Here is a 15,699-nt window from a genome sequence, read left to right as displayed (position 1 = left end):
TGTGGCAATGTTCAGATAACATGCATAAAACATGTCGAAGTTGCTGCAAGAACATTCGTGACATAGAGGATTCAGCTGGCATCGCCCATGTAATAAGCAGGATGAAATGTTCAGTTGATGGGGATTTGATGGGAAAAGTCACCTCGCTGCTCTGCCCTACATCAAAGTGAATGCCCCGGATGGATCTGATAGGGTGCTTTCCTGTCCTGCCCCAGCACTAGCGCCTTTTCAGCAGCCTGGGCTAACGTAGGCGCAAGGGGGCCTGCGCTGTAAGCAGGATTGTTGTTGTGCAGGAAGATGCATCTTCCTGCACAAAAACAATCCCGAGAGGTGTTTTCCTCTTTCCATGTGTGCTGCAGAACGCAGCTGACATGGAAAGAGGAATAAGCGAGGAGAAATAAAGTTCTTTCTCCTCGTTTTGCCTCACCTCAAGAGGTGTATGGTCTGGCACTTCCGTGGGTTTACATAGTCGTGTAAATCTGGGGAAGGGTCAAAATCCATGGGTGCTGCATGGGAACACCCACTTCAATGCCTATGGGACGCGTCCCGAGCTCAGAGTACGGCAACGCAGTGATCTGCGCTGCCTTGCCATGCTCCATATCTGTGAGGCCATTCAAAGCCACGCAAAGTGGCTTTGCGTCACCTCATACATATGACTTTGTTGTTTGAGCTGCTGGAGCATCACAAAAAGTGACGCTCCGGCGGCACACGGCACTCTAAATATGCCCCATAGTGTGCATGGTGCGAGGTATAATGCACAGGAAGCATTTATGGTGCAATGCGCAGGTAGCATGCACATTACAATGTGATGACAGCTTGTCTGGTGCGGTGCAAATTAACTATGGAGAGTGGAACTTGAAGAAAGCATTCAGGGTCCAGTTTCGGGTAGTCTAGAGGTAGAATGAAGGGGAGTGCATATAGTGTACACAGAACAGTGTTCTAGTAGAATGAATGGGGTGTGATCAGGTAGTGTGCACAGAACAGTGTTCTAGTAGAATGAATGGGGTGTGATCAGGTAGTGTGCACAGAGCAGTGTTCTAGTAGAATGAATGGGGTGTGATCAGGTAGTGTGCACAGAGCAGTGCTCTGGTAGAATGAAGGGGGTGCAGGTAGTGTGCACAGAACAGTGAGCTGGTAGAATGAAGGGGGTGCAGGTAGTGTGCACAGAACAGTGTTCTAGTAGAATGAATGGGGTGTGATCAGGTAGTGTGCACAGAACAGTGTTCTAGTAGAATGAATGGGGTGTGATCAGGTAGTGTGCACAGAACAGTGTTCTAGTAGAATGAATGGGGTGTGATCAGGTAGTGTGCACAGAGCAGTGTTCTAGTAGAATGAATGGGGTGTGATCAGGTAGTGTGCACAGAGCAGTGCTCTGGTAGAATGAAGGGGGTGCAGGTAGTGTGCACAGAACAGTGAGCTGGTAGAATGAAGGGGGTGCAGGTAGTGTGCACAGAACAGTGAGCTGGTAGAATGAAGGGGGTGCAGGTAGTGTGCACAGAACAGTGAGCTGGTAGAATGAAGGGGGTGCAGGTAGTGTGCACAGAACAGTGAGCTGGTAGAATGAATGGGGTGTGATCAGGTAGTGTGCACAGAACAGTGCTCTGGTAGAATGAAGGGGGTGCAGGTAGTGTGCACAGAACAGTGAGCTGGTAGAATGAAGGGGGTGCAGGTAGTGTGCACAGAACAGTGAGCTGGTAGAATGAAGGGGGTGCAGGTAGGGTGCACAGAACAGTGATCTGGTAGAATGAATGGGGTGTGATCAGGTAGTGTGCACAGAACAGTGTTCTGGTAGAATGAATGGGGTGCAGGTAGTGTGCACAGAACAGTGAGCTGGTAGAATGAAGGGGGTGCAGGTAGTGTGCACAGAACAGTGAGCTGGTAGAATGAAGGGGGTGCAGGTAGGGTGCACAGAACAGTGATCTGGTAGAATGAATGGGGTGTGATCAGGTAGTGTGCACAGAACAGTGTTCTGGTAGAATGAATGGGGTGCAGGTAGTGTGCACAGAACAGTGATCTGGTAGAATGAAGGGGGTGCAGGTAGTGTGCACAGAACAGTGAGCTGGTAGAATGAAGGGGGTGCAGGTAGTGTGCACAGAACAGTGATCTGGTAGAATGAATGGGGTGTGATCAGGTAGTGTGCACAGAACAGTGAGCTGGTAGAATGAAGGGGGTGCAGGTAGTGTGCACAGAACAGTGAGCTGGTAGAATGAAGGGGGTGTGATCAGGTAGTGTGCACAGAACAGTGTTCTGGTAGAATGAATGGGGTGCAGGTAGTGTGCACAGAACAGTGAGCTGGTAGAATGAAGGGGGTGCAGGTAGTGTGCACAGAACAGTGAGCTGGTAGAATGAAGGGGGTGCAGGTAGGGTGCACAGAACAGTGATCTGGTAGAATGAATGGGGTGTGATCAGGTAGTGTGCACAGAACAGTGTTCTGGTAGAATGAATGGGGTGCAGGTAGTGTGCACAGAACAGTGATCTGGTAGAATGAAGGGGGTGCAGGTAGTGTGCACAGAACAGTGTTCTGGTAGAATGAATGGGGTGCAGGTAGTGTGCACAGAACAGTGAGCTGGTAGAATGAAGGGGGTGCAGGTAGTGTGCACAGAACAGTGAGCTGGTAGAATGAAGGGGGTGCAGGTAGGGTGCACAGAACAGTGATCTGGTAGAATGAATGGGGTGTGATCAGGTAGTGTGCACAGAACAGTGTTCTGGTAGAATGAATGGGGTGCAGGGAGTGTGCACAGAACAGTGATCTGGTAGAATGAAGGGGGTGCAGGTAGTGTGCACAGAACAGTGAGCTGGTAGAATGAAGGGGGTGCAGGTAGTGTGCACAGAACAGTGATCTGGTAGAATGAATGGAGTGTGATCAGGTAGTGTGCACAGAACAGTGAGCTGGTAGAATGAAGGGGGTGCAGGTAGTGTGCACAGAACAGTGTTCTGGTAGAATGAAGGGTGTTCAGGTAGTGTGCACAGAACAGTGTTCTGGTAGAATGAAGGGGAGTGCAGGTAGTGTGCACAGAACAGTGTTCTGGTAGAATGAAGGGGGTGCAGGTAGTGTGCACAAAACAGTGAGCTGGTAGAATGAAGGGGGTGCAGGTAGTGTGCACAGAACAGTGAGCTGGTAGAATGAAGGGGTGCAGGTAGTGTGCACAGAACAGGGTTCTGGTAGAATGAAGGGGGTGCAGGTAGTGTGCACAGAACAGTGTTCTGGTAGAATGAATGGGGTGTGATCAGGTAGTGTGCACAGAACAGTGCTCTGGTAGAATGAAGGGGGTGCAGGTAGTGTGCACAGAACAGTGAGCTGGTAGAACGAAGGGGGTGCAGGTAGTGTGCACAGAACAGTGAGCTGGTAGAATGAAGGGGGTGCAGGTAGTGTGCACAGAACAGTGAGCTGGTAGAACGGACAGTGTAAATCAGTTTTACTCATCCAGCGTATCCCTGCTGTTTTTGCCTCAGCCTATTTTTGATCTGATCTCTTGAAAGTTTGCAAAGGTCCTTTCACGGTTCCCGGTGCATACTAAGGTTGGGTGAGTGCTGTGTAAACGCAGCACATCAGACACGGGGCGAAGAACGGATTCAGACGGATACATCCTAAGTGTTCTCACTGAGATAAGAAAGTGCTGCAGATCTGTGTACGGGCTTTGGGCATCCTTTGTTCAAGCGCGTCCCCAGCGTAGCGCTGCGAAGACTTTAGATCAAAATTTGAACAATAAAGAAGGTGTCAAACAATTCAGTCACGTGGCACAATCTGTTCATGAATTTAAATCGTGCAATTGGCATGAAACCCGGATCTATTCTCCGATATTTGCAAGAACAAAATAAATTCCAGCTACGCTCCCAAGCACGGGTTACCAAAAAACGAATCTGCGATCTGTGTGCATTAAAAAATGAAAAAGACGCTAAAAGACCACGAGCCACTCCGCACTCAATACCGCGCTGTGGCATTTGTGGTGGAAAAAGTTGAAAAAAGATGCACTAGGGATAAATTCCTCTTGGAAGGAAAAACACACAGTAGCAAATCTGTTTGGGTCCATATGCACACATCAATCACAAAGTCTGCAACAGTGATGGGAGTCACTCAGCCCCGAGCCTCGTCTACAGGTCCGATCATGAATTTATAGCGTAAAGGGGCAAAGGAGCGCGTTGTCCCGGAGTTTCAGGTTTTTAAAGCACTGCGGATGGCTGCAATAGGAAAAAGGAAATTTAACAGGCACCGCAGAGGAAACCGTGCTGCCTTCCATTGTGGCAGCAAGGGTGTTGCCCAACCACAACATATCTTACCCCTCAACGACACCAAAAGCAAACCCCAAGCGAATACCAACACAAAGACACATGAAGTCCAACCTTACCTTGATGGTGCTAGCCATGATCCCGCTGGTATCGATCTCCAATAATCACCAATAAGAATTCTGGCCTCGCGCTGACCATAGAGCAGGTTAGACAAGGTTCTCTGGAGCGGATGAGATTGTGCTAAGTCTGGGAAATGAAGTCAGCAAAAGACAGGAAGGGGTTTCTATTGGTCCTGGCTGTGGCTGCTCGAGGAACAGGATATTTGGGAGTGGGGAGATAAGGCCGCCTGAAAACAATGTTGTTTTTCTTGATGGTGCGTGCCAGAAGATATTTCAATTTTTGTTACAAAAAAAAAAAGTGTGTGTCAATTGCCCACGTCTGCCTGGGCAGGTGTGATAGGATGTGCTAGCAGCGGGTTGGCCTTTCCAGTGCAGGATACAGATGTAAGACCCAACGGGCCAACTGCTGCTTGGTTCCAGGGTACGCTGTCCCGCGAGGGCCCCAGAAGGAGGAGGGAACAACAGATCTCGCGTGCCTGACTTCCTAGTTACCTAAGCTGTTGACATTCTAGTGGTCAAAGCGACATTGCATTATTCTAGATGAAGCAAGCGAGGAAGGGACGCCAGAGACCTCAGCGCGCCTGGAAATGTATTCATAATATTTTTGTATGCGGGGCCTGCTGCCTCAGTCGTTGAACTCCATGATGCTATAAAGAGTGGGTGCACATTGTTTTTTTCATTCTGAGTTTGTTTTTGCTGCCATTTATAAAGCATGGGCATGGTTGTGAGTGGGAAGCAGTGTGAGGTCACAGTTACCCCCCTGAATGGTTCTCATTTTATTGACTTCATATGGTTGAACGTCTGACCCCATGCAAAAGAGTTTGTGCTCAATATTTTACACCTCTATAGACTAATCTTAAGTATGAGTATATGGTGCAGGAGCAAGTTGTGAGCATTTCAAAATGGCGAGATGCGTTTGTGTGTTCACAAATCTTTAGCAGGTAGTTGCCCGTGGTTGGGCCGCCCGCCAGATTACAAGTGTTTTTTGTGTCTGGCAGGTTTTTTTTGAGTCCCACGGCAGTGCCTCTGAAAATGGGCACCGCAACGGAAACGCCCAAAAAAGTTCCTGCACGCCATGGACTATAAAGTCCATTCCATGCAGGAACTGGGGTGCATGCACACGGGGGGCATTTGTTTTGCCCCCCCTGCATGCACCCATGGGCCCAGAGGCACAAGGTGGCCCCTGTAGGGTCCTTTTTCCTCTACATCACGGTTTTTATGGGAGAGGAACTGCCAAGGAATCTGTGGAGGAGAGGAATCTCGTAATATGCTTGTCAGGACCGCCGTAGTGCCGCCAAGCATATTGCTGCCTCTATGCTGCCAGGGAACCACCAGGGAACGGCGGTTCCCTGGCGGTGGCGGTCTCATGGCAGTTCGATCGCCCTAGTTGTAATAGGGTGGTCGGAGCACTGATGTGGGGGTGGATGCCTCATCTTTCAGATCCCTAAAAAAGTAAGAGATACATTAATTATGTTATCAAATTAGTTTTTAGGCAAATTAAATGAACGCTTGAAACACAAAGGGCCCGATTCACTAAGGTAAACTGAGATGAAAGTCTAACTTTACGACTTTCGGTATTCACAAAGGACATTGACGAGTAGTAAAGTTAGACTTTTGTCTCAGGTTTGGCCTCAGTTAAATTTAAGACCAAAACTTAAGATTAACTGAGACAAAAGTCTAACTTTACTACTCGTAAATGTCGTTTGTGAATACCAAAAGTTGTAAAGTTAGACTTTAGTCTCAGTTTACCTTTGTTTATTGGGCCCAAAGTTTCTTGCTGCCACATGACCCAGTGCATTAATCTGACGCCAATTCATATATTACATTTGTTTGGGAGAGATGGAACTGCAGACCTAGTCTGTCAGCTCTGTGTAATACACGAAGGGCACCTCGAGCCTTTTGTGCTATGTGGAAAATTATCATGCCTAGCAATCCCATAACGAGACAGAGAGATAGATTAACAGGGGGTTCCCTATACCCGTACAGCTTAAAGCGTCGGTATTATGTGTCTGTCTGTGATTGCCAAATGCTCCCTGTCACCGTTTCAAACAGACTCCTATTACAACCACAAGCACTAAAAAGCAGAAGGGAATCCATGTTAGACAGAACACACAGTGGCATAACGAAACTTGAGGGGGCCCCCCTGCAAGGTATGTGGAGGGGCCCCCTCGGGGCTCAATCAGGAGGTCCCGGGCTGGAGCATTGTGCTGAGGGGGCCCCCTGGAGCTTGGGGGCCCCCGCACCGCGGGGGATGCGGGGGCCTGTGTTACACCCCTGAGAACACATGCAAGTGAGTCCTGTTCAATCACAGTTACAAACAAGCATTGGCATAGCCAATTGGTCTCGCCTTTGGGACCTTATAAGTGTTTAGCCATGCAACAGTTGCATAACTAAATACTTATAAGGTCCCAAAAGCGAGACCTATTGGCTATGCAAAGCGGCCGCAAAAGTGAAAGTAATAGCGGTAAAGCATGCACTGTGGCTCTAGGCTGGCCTGGTAGCACTTTTTGGAGCCCTCTCAATAAGTCTCGCCAGACCAGCGCATGCGCTGGGTCAGGCGAGACCTAAAAAGGTGAAGAAACTGACTTCAACCTACCCAGATTGACTGATATCCTGTGTACTGAACCAGCATATTTGTAGGAATTGCTCGGTAATTTGCAATTTGTTTTCCTTGAGCGAACAATTCTGGTTAATGTGAACCACTGACCAGCAGTAGTCTGATGTGGTGGAATATGCAGAGGTGTTTTAGGGGCTTGCAGCTGTGTTTACAATTCAATTTGCTTACCTAGTTTTGTTAATTTGTGGAAATGTGGATTTTCCTGGTCAGTTATGTCCCCTATCTTGGACCCCAACGGTTCTATGTGCATGTCACAAGTACATGTATGTTCCCTCCAGTTCCAGTTATGAAGACGCAAATATATGTGCGTCCACCGTCAACATGTCCTCTGTCAGTTCCGCCATGAATATGTCGGATATTCCATTCCTAAATATGAAAGGCCACCGGCTTTATATGGTTCACTTATGCCATTTTACAGTCCAAGGCAAGTAGGCCCTGATTCTGTCATCAAACTCCTTTTGCCTTCTGCCTCTGAAAGCTCCAGTCTGAGCCTGCATCTGTGACCATGAACTCTGTCTCATTCTCTGCGCGGCCCACGAAGCCTGACATCAGCCTATTCTCTGCCAAGAGCTGTATTTCACCTTCGAATTATCTGCTTCCCCCTCAGCCGATGCATTCCTGCCTAGTAGCTTAAGTAAACATTCCTCCAGTTACCAAGCAAAAGGCCCGGTTTCTCTGCCCTCATGCAAGTAATTCATAGCCCTGTCACCATGGAATATTCCCATCCCCTCGCATTCAGTGTAGACACTTAGACGCTTGTACACACACGCACAGTCAGTATAGAATAGATTCTGTCCGAGAGTCCTTCTTTATGGATAACATAGTTCTTTAAACATAGGATGTTAGATATGATTTGGGATTAGGTTGATCTGACCCCCAGACTTTTCGTCTCCACATGTAGAGCTAATGTCAAGTTCCCTTCACCCCCTAGTTACACGTCAATTACACGTCATGCTGCTGCGCGCGCATCTATGTCAAGTATTATCTTATAGATCCACCTATGCATGAAATCATAACCAATCATGTGTCTTTTTACTCCTTGTAAACACCCATTTTCGGTTACGCAGGTACCACGTCAAGTTCCTTATCAATTATTACGCCTACTGTATTTGCCTCATTATAACGTATGTACTATAAAAGTTACTTCTTGTCAATAAAGTATGTACTTCACTTCCTGAACCCCGTGGTGATGGAACTTGAAGCATCCGATTATAATCGATTATTGGAATAAAGCCCATTCAGAAACTCTAATATCACGGATTCTGCCTCTCATTTTACTGAGCTATTTTATTATGATTATGTATCAAATTCAGTCCCGGTAAAGGAATTTTTATTTACCACATGATGGCGCCCGAACAGGGACACTTTCTCATCTCACGCGCCGGCGGTGAGTTGTAGGCCCGGTCTCCTGCCACAGCTGGACGGACAATTACGCGTACCAGCAGGATTTCCTGTATCTCCCTCCGGTCAAGCGGGGGCGACTGAGACTACGATCAACACCCAGACGAGGCGGTGAGAAGTGCGAAGTATCCCGACCAGAGCCTAGCTGAGAGAGCAAGATCCGAGGTATATCGAGACCCACCAGTTCGAAGTCTAGCCCAGTTCCCGACGAGTCGAGTCGAGTCCAGTCCGGTTCAAGTTCAAGTTACTGAGGCCTTCCGTTTCCGAAGCTACCCGGTGAGTACCATTTCTGGGGAGGCATTTCTGACGTGCACATGGGTTGTGCCGGTCAAGACGGGTTTGGGTACACAAATCCGGTCTGCACTGTTTTAGCAGTGTATCTGTACTGTTTAGCAGTATATCAAGTATTCCGAAGTATCTAGTAAGTGTCAAGAATTAAGCATGGTGATTTAGTTATGCAGACGATCATCAGTGTTGTTTCAGTTAAAGGTTTAATGTTTTAATGTTAAATGTGTTAAACGTCTTGCATATTGTGGTATGAATGGTTGTTCATTAGTGTGCTTTTTGTATTAAGTGTGTTCAAAATTAAGTATCGGATCAGTTGTCAATATGCCGCTTTTTTCGAAATTAAGACAGATCACTACTAGGAAAGGGGTACTTGAAGAAGCCGTCCCTATTCCTCCTAGGGATACTCCAGGGCACTTTATGTATCAGAAGCATGGCTTAGATGCCATATTATTTCTTGATTTATGGGTAGATTATACCAAGGGATTGCCGGAAAGTCAGAGGTGGCCCACAGCGGGAACCTGGGATGCAGAGTGCATCATGAAAGTCGAGGAAGAATTATGGAAGAGAAAAGTCAGACAGTCACAGAAAGACGCTGTTGAGTTATGGCGTAAAGAATCTCATAGACGTACAGAAAAAGCACGTAGACAGGAAGAGAAGAGTAAAGAAAGTTCAAATAAAGTTCAAGAACATCTATTAATTGAGGAAGGTATCCGAGTGAAATCGGAACAAGTAGATAGACAAAGAAATGCCCTTATGAATGGTATGTATCCTCTTCTAGCCGAAGGGTTACCAAAGGCTGCTCCGGAGATGCCAAAAGACTTGCCACCCCCATTATTTCCAATTAAGGTACATCCTAGAGGACATCCCAGAACCGCAGAAGATGTTTTTCTTTCCTCATATCTAGATGACGCAGCTCCCGAGTATGCTAACCCCGCACCACATGGACCGTCTGGCGGGGGGGTTCAACGTCAGGATCAGGTATCTGTCCCTGTGCAACAGCAAGTCCCGACACTAGCTTCGGCAAGCACATCTGTTTCCGCATCTGTCTCCACAGTCGATTCTACAGTGGTGTCCACACCCATAGTTGCTGTGTCACGTTCGACGAATCCTTTCACACCCGACGCCCCAGATGGGGCCACGGGAGGTGCTAGCAATACTTTTACGCCACCTAGAATAAATAAACTTGTTTTTCAAGAGTCAGCGCATTCACGTACACCCAAATTCGTAAGTGAACGTGCGCTTAAGGAACTTCTTATAGATTGTAGATATGACCCGGTGGTCGGTAAAGAGGACGAAATGGTCCTGGCATCATTACGTATCAGACGAGCCGCAGGATATTTAGCGAAGTTACCAGGAATGACTGCGCATCTAGATAAAATATATCATTTTGTTCAAACAGGGCGAGATCCAGAATGTATTAACAGAGCTATGGAATTCCAGAAAGTAGAGATACAAGGGGAACTGCTACGTTTCCTCATAAACTGTGTGATCAGAAATCAAGACCGACCGGGGGTAGACCCGGATGCAATGCATATTCTTACAAAATGGAGCCAGAATATATCAGAAGGAAGACACGATAAGCAAAATTGTATAATAGCCATGTGCCGAAAGATCCGTAAAGAAATAGAACGGATACACGAAGAGAGATTACAGACCGACGAGTTCGAACAAAGCGAGGAAGAAGGGTCAGGACCACCCGCAGGACAGTTGGACACCATAGCCTATGTAGGTAGAGGAAGATCTTGTCATAGGGATCAGACTAGATGTCATATTGACTCAATACGTCCGATATGTCCAGATAATAACAGGAATTTCCAAATACCTATAATTAATATAAGGTCTAACGAGCATTCGTTCCAAACTGCTGACAAACTACTCCGAGAACGAAGGGGTTATCATTTTCTCGATTCTATGGATGAACAAGATTTAGCCAGGGCAGCTGTCCACTGGGTGGACAGTCCCGGAAAATATAGTGATGATACAGTAGTACGCACATTTTTGAATCTCACCCCAGATGAACAGAGGTTGGCTGGGATTTATATGATTCAACAACTCATTATACTATATCGGAGTCAGCATTCGGACCCTGGTCCGTTACCTGACATACTGACTGAATTGCTTACAAATAAATGGAGAGGTCCAGGTACTGAATTAATTAAAGAAATTCTAATGTCAAGAAAACAGTATATTCTTTTTATATGCTCAGAGCATACCTCATTGCCCAGCAAGGAAAGAACAACGTATCACATGGATAGACAGAATCCCTTACGAGAAGTACACCCAATAAAAGGCGAGGGCGACGAGTTTAGGCGCGTATTTGTATATACGCCCATATCAAAAATAGAACTGTTAGAAATGAAGAAAGTGGTACCTAGTCATGACAAAGACCCAGCGGGTTTTCACCGAGAAATTAAAGACATGTTACTCATGGGAGAGTATACCTATCCCGACATTATGACGATATTAAAGGTGTTGATGCCTACTGGCATTTATGAGAAACTCAAGGAAAAAGAGTGGGAGATAGGAGACCAAAAGATAGAATGGTCAGTGTTAGAAGCGGAAGAAAAGGCCCGAACTGCAGGAGCAGGACTCGGGGATAAAACTAAAGCACTACCAGGTTTGCTAGTACAGGTACTGCCACGTTTATTAACTACGAAAAAGGAAGATTGGGGTACAATTTCAGCCTGTAAACAAAAGCAAGATGAAGACACTAGTGATTACTATGCCCGATTTGAAAAATGTTTTGGTATAAATAGTGGCATAAAAGCAAGTAGCGAATCATACCCGCATCTGTTTGTAACAAAATTAGTAGAAAATGCTCTGTCCCCGGTAAAGAATAGAGTATTAAAATTCGAGAGTACCTGGCAAGGTAACACTCCAACACAAATGTTACAAATGTTACAGTACCATCACAATAGAATTAAAGAGGAACAGGAACATGAACACAGACGCATGAAAGACACAAAAATGAAAATGCTAGTTGCCCAGACAGTACCAGCTGAAGGACATAAAAAGGGTATGACACATTCCGATTCAGCAGGACCGGTAAAAGGGACATGCAATTATTGTAAGAAGCCAGGTCATTACGTACACGATTGTCCAGTTTTAAAACATAATATCGCCATAGGTAAAACACAAGAAAGACCACGGCCACTCAGACAGGATCAGAATGAACAAGGAGCTATGCAGCATGCCCAGGCCATGCCAGCCGCACAACAGCCAATACAGTTTGTGCCAGCTGCACCACCGTTGCCTGCTGCTGCCACACAGACCACAACACGACAAATGTATCAGACTGCACAGTATGAATATCCTGAGTATCAGCGTTACGCATGAACTAGCCTAGAGAGGGAAGTTGACTTACCCCTTATCGAGATTCCTGTAGATCAAGAAGGACCTTATGTACATAGTGAATTATTAGGTCAAGATAGAAAATTCTTACTCGATACAGGGGCAAGTCGAACAACTATAAAACGTAGTGAAGTTCCAGGGGCACCCCTCTCAGGCTCTCAGAATATCTCCCTTGGTTTTTCAGGAAAACCTATTGTTAATGAAGTATCACAGCCTCTTCCACTTACGATAGGACCTTTGACACGAACTACAGATTTATTGCTTACTAAATCATGCCCAGAAAATCTGTTAGGAATTAAAACTCTGAAAGCTCTAGGAGCCATAATATGTTGTTCTCCGGAAGGAGTAAGGTTGTTTTTACGTGATTTTAAAGGTCACTATGTGTCTAGAGACATGGATTCCCGACTACAGACTCTACCTACACATCTATGGGCACAAGGCCCTACTGATGTTGGTTGCATGAATATTACACCATATCGAGTCACACTCAAGACAGGAGTGGTGCTACCACGAATGCGACAATACAAGTTACCACCAGATGCTGTAGTGGCTTTACTACAAATCATTGACGAGCTAATTGCCCAAGGAGTAGTTGTAGAAACAGACTCCAATGTATGTAATTCACCGATAATTCCGATTCTTAAACGAACAGATCCTACAGCCCCGCCAGTATATCGATTGGTTATTGATCTGCGCGAGTTAAACAAATGCATTGTGCCACAATTCCCTGTGGTCCCAGATATCTCGTCATTATTGACAGCTATTGATTCCGAAGCAACATTCTTTACTGTAATTGATCTCAAAAATGCCTTTTTCAGCGTCCCAATAGATCCGGAAAGTCAATATTTGTTCGGATTCAGTTTAAATGGGCGCAGCTTTAAATTCTCACGCGCACCTCAAGGATTTACAGAAAGCCCCAGCATCTATAGCCAAGCACTGAAACGAGAACTTGACAGTATCCACATGCCAGTTAACACCGCTCTGCTTCAATACGTCGATGATCTGCTGATCACCGCAAGAAGCGAACCTGAATGTGAAAAAGCCTCGCTGACAGTTTTACAATTCCTAGCCGAAAAGGGGCACAAGGTGTCCCCTTCTAAGCTGCAATTCTGTGTCCAGCGAGTTATTTACCTTGGACACTCGCTGTCCAAGGAGGGAAGGCAGCTTACACCCGACCGCATTCAGTTAATAGCTAACATGCCAATACCCAAGACACAAAAGGAAGTACGAGCTTTCATAGGCCTCACGTCATATTGCAGGCAGTGGATCCCTCAGTACGCATTTCTAGCAAAACCACTCATTCAGTTAACAACACAGGAGGCAGCCACACCGACTGTTCTCCCTTGGACTCAGGAACACACACAAGCTTTTGAAAGCTTAAAGAAAGCTTTATGTCAAGCACCCGTTTTAGCAACGCCATGTTACAGAAAACAGTTTACACTCTTTGTTACAGAACGCGAAGGTGCTGCCTTGTCAGTACTCACACAGGAACAAGCAGGAGCACACAAACCATGTGCTTATTTTTCTAGTACATTAGATCCCGTAGCTCAGGCTTTGCCTGCGTGCCTGAAATCAGTAGCAGCGACAGCTTTGGCAATCAGACAAAGCGATGCTATAGTGTTAGGACATCCATTGACAGTTCAAGTACCACACGCAGTAGAGGTTCTTGTGAATAGAACGCAAACACAACACTTGACCATAGCAAGACTTACAGGATATGAACTTACATTGTTTCAGCCACATATAGAAATCAGACGCTGTAACACATTGAATCCTGCCACACTTCTACCTGTAATAGGAACAGACCCACTAGCCCATGACTGTATTGAAGTTATTACGATAACAACGAAACCCAGACAAGACTTAACCGATGTCCCATTATCAGACCCAGACCTGACATTGTATGTAGACGGTTCATGCATGAGAACAAGTACAGGAGAGTTAGTGGCCGCTTACGCAGTCACAACAGATACTGAAGTCATTGAAACTAATCGTATAAATACTTTGTCAGCTCAAGCCGCAGAGCTCATCGCTCTGACACAAGCCTGTATTCAAGCCACGAATAAAAAAGTCAACATATACACTGACTCACGTTATGCATTCGGAGTTGTACACGACTTCGGCGTGCTGTGGCGAGAGAGAGGTTATTTAACTTCCCACGGTGCCCACATTCAGCACGGACCCCTCATTCATGCCTTATTAGATGCAATACATCTACCCACTGCAATATCAATCATGAAATGTAAAGCTCATACGAAGGTTACTAATATCATTTCTCAAGGCAATGATCTAGCCGACAGAACAGCTAAACAGACTGCTCAAACTCAAATCCCCGACGTGACTAAGACAATAGTCCCGACACATTGCATGACAGTTAAAGATCCTACTCTTGACGTAATTGACATACAGACACATGCTACACCAGATGAAATAAAGAAATGGACTGAATTAGGGGGGATCCAAACGGACCAAGGATGGATGATGAAGGAAAAGTCTGTATGGTTCCTTCCTGACTCAATGGTCCAAGTTATAATAAACACTATACATAGTCCAGCGCATCTAGGAGAAAAAGCTATGCTAGACAGCATTCAACACATTTGGTTCAATAAACATTTACGAGCAGCAGCAAAACAAAAGGTCCGTACCTGTATGATCTGTTGTCAGTTTAACCCAGGAAAAAGCGTTCCCGTAGAACAGGGTGGATTTCATACTCCTAACCATCCTTTTGAAGTACTCCAGATGGACTATATCCAGATGGAACGATGTCGAGGATTCAAATATGTTCTTGTAGTTGTCTGCGCTCTGTCCCGTTGGACAGAGGCATACCCGGTTTCAGATTACACTGCCCCGACTACTGCCAAACAGTTGGTTCGAGAATTCTTCCCACGATACGGTTTACCACGTGCTGTTTACTCAGATAACGGCCAGCCGTTCTCATCCGAATTAATGAGACACGTTTCCCTTCTGTTAGGATATCAGTGGAAATTCCACTGTGTCCGACACCCCGAGGCAGCAGGCCTCGTAGAAAGACATAACCAGATCCTGAAAATCAGAATGTCCAAAATATGCAGAGAAAAAGGTGTCGACTGGGTAGTAGCGCTACCCGTTGCACTCTTTTACATGAGAATGGTAGCGCACTCTCGAACAGGGCTATCCCCGTATGAGGTGATCTTCGGCAGACCACCGAATATGTGGGGGACGCCTATACCTCGCAAAATAACTGATGTTGACTGTAATATGCTGACAGATTACTTGGCTTCCTTGATGTCTGCACTACAATCTTGTCGTTCACAGGTAGCTGCAGCTTTTCCCGACAACACCGAGGTGAAACCCCATGACGTTGTTCCGGGTGATTTGGTGTTTGTAAGGAATTTCGACCGAAAGACCCAGCTGGAGCCCAGGTGGAAAGCACCCAAGTTGGTCCTGTTGACCACGAGGACAGCCGTGAAGATCGAGGGCCGTAAGGGCTGGATTCATTCAAGCCACGTCAAAAAATTTCATGGACTACCCTCGGATATAGACATTGTGCCCTGCACTCCCTCACAGACTGATTCAGAACTTCCCTTTGTTGAACAAAATGACTCTAAGAACTATAAACTAAAGCTTAGGCCCAAACAGTCGAGCAATTTGATTGTTTAAGTCCTCTCCAAGGTGAAGCGGTTGAATTGTCTCTGACATGTATCCCTTGGACCTGAG

At 46.1% G+C, this 15,699-nt stretch overlaps 1 protein-coding gene across 3 annotated transcripts in view; it reads right to left on the bottom strand.

The window, feature by feature from the left end:
• Nucleotides 1–15,699, bottom strand: part of ERG (ETS transcription factor ERG) — a 684,573-nt gene that overhangs the window by 201,700 nt on the left and 467,174 nt on the right. For 2 of the 3 annotated variants that reach the window (XM_085621257.1, XM_085621256.1), the window contains exon 1: nucleotides 4,347–4,468. The exons of the other annotated variant lie outside the window; for it this stretch is intronic. In XM_085621257.1, coding sequence (XP_085477383.1) covers nucleotides 4,347–4,364 — 18 coding nt within the window. In that variant the 5' untranslated portion in view covers nucleotides 4,365–4,468. Of the gene's footprint in view, nucleotides 1–4,346; nucleotides 4,469–15,699 lie in introns of those variants that run through there. 3 annotated transcript variants of the gene reach the window in all.

The sequence above is a fragment of the Triturus cristatus genome, chromosome 8 (assembly GCF_964204655.1).
Source record: "Triturus cristatus chromosome 8, aTriCri1.1, whole genome shotgun sequence".
Taxonomy (NCBI): Eukaryota; Metazoa; Chordata; class Amphibia; order Caudata; family Salamandridae; genus Triturus; species Triturus cristatus.
Note: the sequence above shows the minus strand (reverse complement) of the source record. Positions and strands in the feature narration are given on the sequence as shown.